We start from the raw sequence: 8,277 nt of genomic DNA on the forward strand, positions 1-8,277 counted from the left end.
GAGGAGTTGACCGCCATGTTTCAGCTTACCCTCCTCAAGTTAAAAGTAGAAGATGGATTCCTACTACGCTAAGAGAGGACGAAAGACGCAGGAGGACCAAAGTGACTGACATAGCCCGTAGAATCGCTAAAATCGCTAAAAGTGGGCGGGGCACATAGCTCGTAGAGCTGATGGCCACTGGGGCAGGAAAGTTCTTGAGTGGCACCACGAGCCGGAAGACGTAGCGTAGGCAGGCTTCCCACTAGGTGGACCGACCATTTGGTGAAGGTCGCAGGAGGTAATAATCAGTACAATGTTTGAAAAAGAAAGAACCCTGTACGGCTGCTTTCGCTGCGGCTTCAGCTGGGTTTAGCATAAAGGACTGCTCTATGAAATTAAAAAGTACCTTCCAGCACACTTCTACTACCTACTGATGGAGTCTTATCTCAGTGACAGACAGTTTTAAATCAAACTTCGTGACAAAATCTTCTCTTTTTAGCTGCAGAGCTGGAGTACCCCAGGTCTCTGTACTTGGTCCGGAACTCTACAACATTTACTAGTAAAGCAGCCCAGATACCAGAAAGCTGCGGTTTTCCTCAAATGTAACTGTGATCTTAAAGCGACTAAACTGTTGCAAAGTCAGCTAAATGCCAATAATGCTTGGCTGACCAAGTGGCGCATGTAAGCGAGCCCCGAAGTCTCATCATATTATCATTTTTAGACGTCGTCAACTTATCTTCCGGACAATCTCAAATCAAATCACAAATCTCTCTCGACACATTGCTGCAATCAACCTGCATTAAAAACCTGGACCGTAGGATGACATGGAAAGACCATAAATATAAATAAAACAGATCTGAACATAATATTATGGCATCTAACTTTAGTCGATCAGTCGAGAGTTAGCTAATCCATCATTAACTGTGTGCCTCCAAAGAGATCAAAAATACATGCTAAGGGCACATTGGTTACGCTCGCCTTTACGAAATACACGAAAACCTGATCTCAGCCAAACCTGCTATCCAAATATCAAAGTATAATCAAGAGAGCTAATTTACTAGGGTAAACCACTGCTCTAGTAGCTCTACTATGTCAAACTCCAACCAACTGCAAATCACCTGATTAGTCTTGAAGAAAGATACTAAAAAAGCAGATTTTTCAAAAAATACCTATTGAATAAAGGTCAAACAAGGTCACGCCGCCGACGCCGCCGCCGCCGAATTCAAAAAGTCGGCGCGCCGCCGCCGGCCAATTATATATCGGCGCCCACCTCTAGTCCTAAGAGAAGCATTGGCGGGGAAAGTGTTGAGCACCGACTACACCGGTTCAGAGCTCGCGGCGGTAAACCAAATCAAAATGGTTTGGGAGTATTCTGGCTACAAGGCGGTACTCTTTATGATAGCATTCATAGAGGCGCGAAGCGCGGTCTTGGAAATTGAAGCTGTTCTTGACCAAGCACTTGCTTTAAAGCAAGCAATGGACTCAGCTAAAGCTCAACCCAATTTCCCTTTTACCAGGGTCATTAATCCTAACTCCCACCCTGAACTAACGCATAATGACTATAACCACTTGTACGTGGCAGCCATAGCGTACGCGAAGAAGATGAAAAGCGTCAGCGACAATTTTAGAACTTCAGAAGCGATAAAAAGCAACCAACTTTCCCTTATAAATCGTTATCTAGAGGAAGATGCAAAGCTTTCGATATCAGAACCATCCGAGGCGGTCCTTGAGAAAATGCGTCTCTTAGGACTTGGCTCACGAAGGAGGCGACATAGGGACGACGACAGCAGTGCGTACTGTCGAAGTGCGTACCGCAAACTCTCATACTCACTCTAGGTCTATAACCAAAATATGTGTCCTACCATTGGAAGTGTAACATTTTACACTAATTTAGCTATGAACATCTCATTGTTTGTTTTTTCTTTTCTATACATGATATACATTGTATACAATATTGTTTAAGTTTTTGTTGTACTGAACCAATGTGTACTAAGTTCATGTACCTAATTAGTTTGCTTCTTTAGAATTACATATTGTTTCTGTGGCCGCCACCATGTTGGCAACATCGAATAAAANGACGTAGAGTCCTTGCGAAGTAGCGTCTTCGTGCAGGAAATATCCGGCTTCACGCTTGATATGAGGGTCGATGATGGCCACCAGACGGCGTCCCTTGCCATGTGTACCCTCCCAGTTCTAGCGACGTACCCTCGTCAAGTGTACCCTCCCAGTCCTAACGTACCTTCGTACTCCTTGCCGTGTGTACCCTCCCAGTTCTAACGTACCTTCGTAGCCCTTGCCGTGTGTACCCACCCAGTGCTAACGTACCATCGTAGTCCTTGCCGTGTGTACCCTCCCAGTTCTAACATACATTCGTAGTCCTTGCCGTGTGTACCTTCCCAGTCCTAACGTACCCTCGTAGTCCTTGCCGTGTGTACCCTCCCAGTCCTAACGTACCTTCGTAGTCCTTGCCGTCCTTGTCCTTAACGTAGAGTCCTTGCGAGGTGGCGTCTTCGTGCAAGAAGTATCCGGCTTCACGCTTGATATGAGGGTCGATGATGGCCACCAGACGGCGTCCTTTGGCTGTTAAATTGGCCACCATTTCAGCTGGGTGCGGAAACTTTTGCGCGTCCCATGTGAAGTACCTGAAAATAATGGTTATGTTAAGATTTTTGTTAAAAATCACCCCTAAAACATTAATGTAATAGGGCGGATAAGATCCTTTATTACAACTAAATTAAGGTACAGTGTAGGAGGTGCTGGAACTTCTGTGCATCCCATGGGAAGTACCTGTGAAATGACGCCACATCTTTGTTGCAAAATTGGTGGCGATTGGTTGGAAAACTCTTCGCGACCTATTATTTTGATTACTTTGTGTGTGTGAATTTCTAAAGAGACATTTGGTTTCGAACTCAGCGGATTAGTTGGCATCTCTCTATATTTCTATGGTGGTGTAAATGAGTCGCTGTGCTAACAATAATGGTTCTTATTTCTATAGCAATAGGGCTCACTTCTTGCGGTCGGTGTACTCTATATCCAGCCAGATGACGTCAGCTGGTATGTCGTGGTGGACGTCAAAGTTCTCGTCGACGCCTCGCATTAAGACTATAGTTCTTATTACTACTGTGTTAGAGCTCATTCTTACTGTCGGTGTACTGGATGTGTGGTATAAGAGCGCTTTCACATATAGGCGTTTTTGTCGCGGGACTGTAACGCTTCTAAGTCGCGTTGCAGTAGCGCGACTCGTACCTATACATATTTATTTATTTAGTGCAGCTGCAGCGCGACAGACGCGCGACTGCAGCGCTTCGATCTAGCGATGGCAGTATACGCCGCGTGATCGCGTGCGATCAGTCGGCGTTAGATCAATATTGCATGCCGCATGTGTATTGTGTACATTATAATTATTGTACATTGAATGCTTGTTGTTAAACCATTCTGGGAGTGGGTAGTCAATGCGAAAAAACGCTCAACGGTTGGAATGTGTAGGTGTCAAAATGTCCATTAAACCCGGCTGTTAGTGTGGCAAAAAGTATGAACGTCGAAATGAGCAATGGTTAAAATGATCTGAAGTTAAAATGTCTTCGTGTTTATTCGTACTTATTATGTAATAGCTAACGTGAACACGTGTTTAAATGCATCAAGGTAAAAATGTCAAAAAAAACTCTTTATTGACTGGACTACAAGAACATTGAACATTTTGACACTTAATTTTATTAATTTAATCATGAGCACAATATATCAGTTGATCATTTTATCTATCACACCTTTTGTTGTACTTGTATTTTGTGATGTGTACCATTTGTCACTAAATCACTGTAACCATGGTAATGATGTACATTTTGACACTGGGACTTTTTGACGTTCATACTTTTTGCCACACTAACAGCCGGTCCCTATGGACATTTTGTCACCTGCACATTCCAACCGTTGAGCGTTTTTTCGCATTGAATACCCACTCCCAGAATGTGTTAAACTTGTAGTGCGACTGTGAAGCGCGGCTGTCGCTATCAACGGCATCGCGATTTAGCCGCGCTACAGCCGCTGTAGTGTGAAGGGATTCGCTGAGCAGCACATCAGTCGCGCATATACTCACTTCTTGCGGTCGGTGTACTCGATATCCAGCCAGATGACGTCAGCTGGTATGTCGTGGACGTCAAAGTTCTCGTCGACGCCACGCACGTCTGCCTCGTCGACGTAGTTCCAGCGGCACTGGTGGTAGGCCAGCGAGAATTTCTGGGGAAAGAGAATACGTTTACGGAGTTGGAACTTATACAGAAGCTCAAAGTTGCACAGCGTGCTATGGAGAGGGCCATACTCGGTGTTTCTTTACGAGATCAAATCAGAAATGAGATCCGTAAACGAACTAAAGTCGCTGACATAGCCCGACGGATAAGCAAGTGGCAATGGGCAGGGCACGTAGTACGCAGAACTGACGGCCGATGGGGCAGCAAGGTTCTGGAGTGGAGGCCGCGTACAGGAAAACGCAGCGTGGGACGTCCCCCCACAAGATGGACCGACGACATCATAAAGGTAGCAGGAAGGCGCTGGACGCAGGCCGCTACCAACCGGGCAACATGGAAAGCATTGGCGGAGGCCTATGTTCAGCAGTGGACGACTATTGACAAAATTTTATAGTGACCTGACACACGCATAAGCATATCACTTCTTAAATGCATAGAAAATTCATTGACTTTGGGGGTTAGCGTATCTTTACTGGGAAAGACATATGTTCAGCAGTGGACATCATATAGCTGAAATGATAATGAAAACTCACCGGCGGTAGAGGAGCGGCGCCTGTGAGCCTGGTGTACTGACGGAAGACATCAGCAGGCTTGTCTCCCATCATGATGAAGGTGTCGATCAGACCAGACTCTGACATGAACCTGGGAACAAGGGAGCATTTTAGTATTCAAGCAACTGTAACAAACATGGCATGACACATTAACCTAGGAAAGATGGAAGGAGGTCTAACCATACCCAGTGCCAAGTGAAGGAAGTTTTGCTACAATAGAGTTGATCAGTTGAGTCTTCTTATGCCGGCTTTCACCATCAATCCCTAATTTTAAAGTGACCCCTATGACATCATAATGCCTGTTATGTGTTACCATAGGGGTCAAAATTAAGGATTGATGGTGGAAACGGGCATTACACCATCATAGGAGGAGGTCTCACTACAGCGGCACAGTCACCAAGAGGAGACGAGGAGCTTGACATGATTCTCCTTTTTTTGAAGTTTTTCCGTTTATGCGCAAATTGTCAAATTCGCAAATTGTCAAGCGGTCGCAATCTGCCAAATTCGCAAAATGTTAAATGCACAAATTGTCAAGTTTTAAAAATGTCTTTATATTACAGTTTTATGGTTTCATAATTAAAAAAACCTTAACATTTTAATGACTAAAAGTTCTGCCAATTAATTACTTGACTTTTATTATTAAACCTAAACAACTGGACATTTTTAAAACTTGACAATTTGCGAATTTGACAATTTGCGCATAAAGGAGTTTTTCTACTATTGTTGGCAACATCGAATAAAAATGTTTATTTTTTACTCTAGCAACTAAGAACTTCGTTCGTCTCGGCGTGCTTCGGTCGTCGCTTCGCGCTCATTCGCCATTTTTTCCGGTCACGTCACTTTAAGCTTCCATCTTTTTTATCAAATTTAATTTTGAAGTTAATGTTTTAATATTTATGTTAAAGTACCAAATTGTAATAAGATCGTATAATAAGTTGTAATAACCAAATTCTTAGCTTCGTATTGTGAGCAATGTCTGAACTGAAAACATTCGTGGCCAATCGCGGTCACGCGAAGGCTTCAATATCTAGGCTGAAAAATGCTTTCGAATACGAAGCATTCCTCAAACTGCCCTTAGAAACCATCAAGGCGAAAAGGCAGCGCCTTGTAGAGGTATTTCAAGAGTATGAGCGTTTCTGTGTACGTATTGCCATCCTTGACCCGGAAGACGCGGAAGATATCGGTACGGTGGAAGATGTATACATTGGGTTATTGGGTAATTTGGACTCTATAATAAATAGATTGTCCTTGTTAACATCTGAGCCCACATCTTCAAATGGCTCGAAGCCGTCAAACGTAAAGTTGCCTCCAATGGATCTGCCAACTTTCGCAGGCAAGTATACTGAATACCATCCATTTATTAATCTTTTTTCAGCTTTAATCCACAAGGATTGCTCACTGTCTCCTGTACAAAAATTGTATTACCTAAAAAGCACTCTCAGTGGTGAACCTCATGCACTCATCAATAATTTGCCACTGCAAGATGAGAGTTATGCAGAAGCTTTACAACTTCTCAAGAGTAGATACGACAACAAAAATCAGATCATACAGGGGCATGTGCAATCTCTCTTGGACATTTCAACCATCACAAGATCAAACTCGGTTAACTTACGATCATTCATTTCAGACATAAAGCAGAACTTAGCAGCCCTGAAGAACTTAGATGAGCCTGTGAACAGCTGGGACTCATTGCTCCTCTGTATATTGTATAAAAAACTAGATGTTTTGACTAATCGTGCATTCCAAATGGAGCGAGATAGCAGCGCTATGCCTACAATAGACGAATTTCTGAGCTTTTTAGAGCGCCGATCCCTCTCATTGGAGAACACTGACAGTCAAAGGCCATCTCAGAGAATGGTCAGCAATGTAGCGGCTACCACACCTACATCAACATGTTCATACTGTAAGTCTGCACAACATAAACTTTATAGATGCCCAACGTTTCAGCTTGCACCCATAAAAACCCGCTTGGAGTTTGCTACAACAAACAATGTCTGTTTTACTTGTTTGTCCAAACACAAGCGCAAATGCAAATTTCACTTCAGATGTACTATCTGCAAAAAAGAGCATAATACTTTATTGCATAATGATGATTTGCATATTTCTCCATCTGTTTCATTATCAGCTGCTACCCAGAGCCAAGTATTGTTACCCACTGCACGAATCAAGCTTATGGCTCAGTCGGGAACCATAATTTATGTCAGGGCCCTGCTGGACAGTGGTTCACAAGCATCTTTCATCACACAAAAAGTTGTTGATTTGTTACAAAAGGCTCCTACAACTTCCAATACTAAGATCATTGGCATCACCAAAAAGGAACAGATCATTGACAAAACTGTTAATGTAGATGTGCATTCTACAGTTTATCCATTCAAAGTAAATGTAAACTGTCACATTGTCAAAGCTATTACGACCAAATTGCCACATACTAAAATTGATTTGTCGTCCTTTAAATTTCCACCCAATTGTAAACTTGCCGACGAAAACTTTAGCACGCCTGGTGATGTGCATGTGTTACTTGGAGCTGACATTTTTTTCCAGGCCCTGCTAGCATCTGAGCCAGAGACTTCTGTCACAGGACAAGTACCTGCAACTTCTACATCGGTCAGCCCCGAGCAACCTTCTATTGTGAACACCGCCTTCGGGTATATCGTCGCAGGCAGCAGTAACTCAATTGTAAATCAAAAACAAAACCAGGTGATATCTTTATTTTGTAGAGAATGCGACAATTCAATTAGTAATCAACTGAATGCTTTCTGGGACTCTGAGAAGGTACCGGAGATCTTCCCAGAACAATTACCAGAGCATGATTATTGTGAAAATCTTTTTAGGGAAACAACAAAGCTTGAGAACCATAAGTATCAAGTCACAATGCCCATTAAGGTGCCATTAGAGCAAGTTAACTCTGAATTAGGACAATCGTTTCATTTAGCGCTCAATAGATTTCTGAATCTGGAAAAGAAACTACACAGAGATGAAGTTCTCTTTTGTGAGTACAAAAAGTTTATAGACCAATATGTTGATTTGTCACATGGCTCCTATGTAGACACAAGCAGTCATGACTTGTCCAGGGATCCTGTCCACTTTCTCCCTCACCATGCCGTCACTAATTTGGACAGCTGTACCACAAAACTTCGTGTAGTATTTGATGGTTCCATGCTAACTGAAAAGAAGGTGTCACTCAATAACATGTCGCTCAACGGTCCAGTAGAACAGAGTGTATAACATTTGATTCAGCCAACAACCATGAACATAATAAGAGAGGCTATCAACTTGAACCCCGCAGAGGATGTCGACTATCTGACAAACATCGAAACCCTCATGTCGCAGGGAGGGGAGTATGACGCCAACCAGGGCAACAATTACCCTACACCCCGCTATGTTATATCGGCAGCCATCTGGTTTGCCAAGGGTCTACTGAATGCCACTCTCAGGCAGATTACAGGTACAGAAAAACCCGGCTGGGTTGCTAAGCCAGAAAGGGACTACGGGCAACATAAACTCTA

At 43.2% G+C, this 8,277-nt stretch overlaps 1 protein-coding gene across 1 annotated transcript; it reads right to left on the reverse strand.

The window, feature by feature from the left end:
• Nucleotides 1–2,347: 2,347 nt before the first annotated feature.
• Nucleotides 2,348–7,929, reverse strand: LOC114350711 (probable glucan 1,3-alpha-glucosidase; the record flags this gene model as incomplete). The annotated part of the gene is made up of 4 exons (XM_028301648.1): nt 7,868–7,929; nt 4,754–4,862; nt 4,073–4,212; nt 2,348–2,621 (listed from the first exon to the last, which is right to left on the reverse strand). Coding segments are annotated over exons 1-4 (585 nt in total), but the record flags the coding sequence as incomplete, so codon positions are not given.
• Between the last annotated feature and the right edge of the window lie 348 nt (nt 7,930–8,277).

Source organism: Ostrinia furnacalis, unplaced genomic scaffold, assembly GCF_004193835.3.
Source record: "Ostrinia furnacalis isolate ACB-3 unplaced genomic scaffold, ASM419383v2 OfSCF0041, whole genome shotgun sequence".
In the NCBI taxonomy this organism is placed as follows: Eukaryota; Metazoa; Arthropoda; class Insecta; order Lepidoptera; family Crambidae; genus Ostrinia; species Ostrinia furnacalis.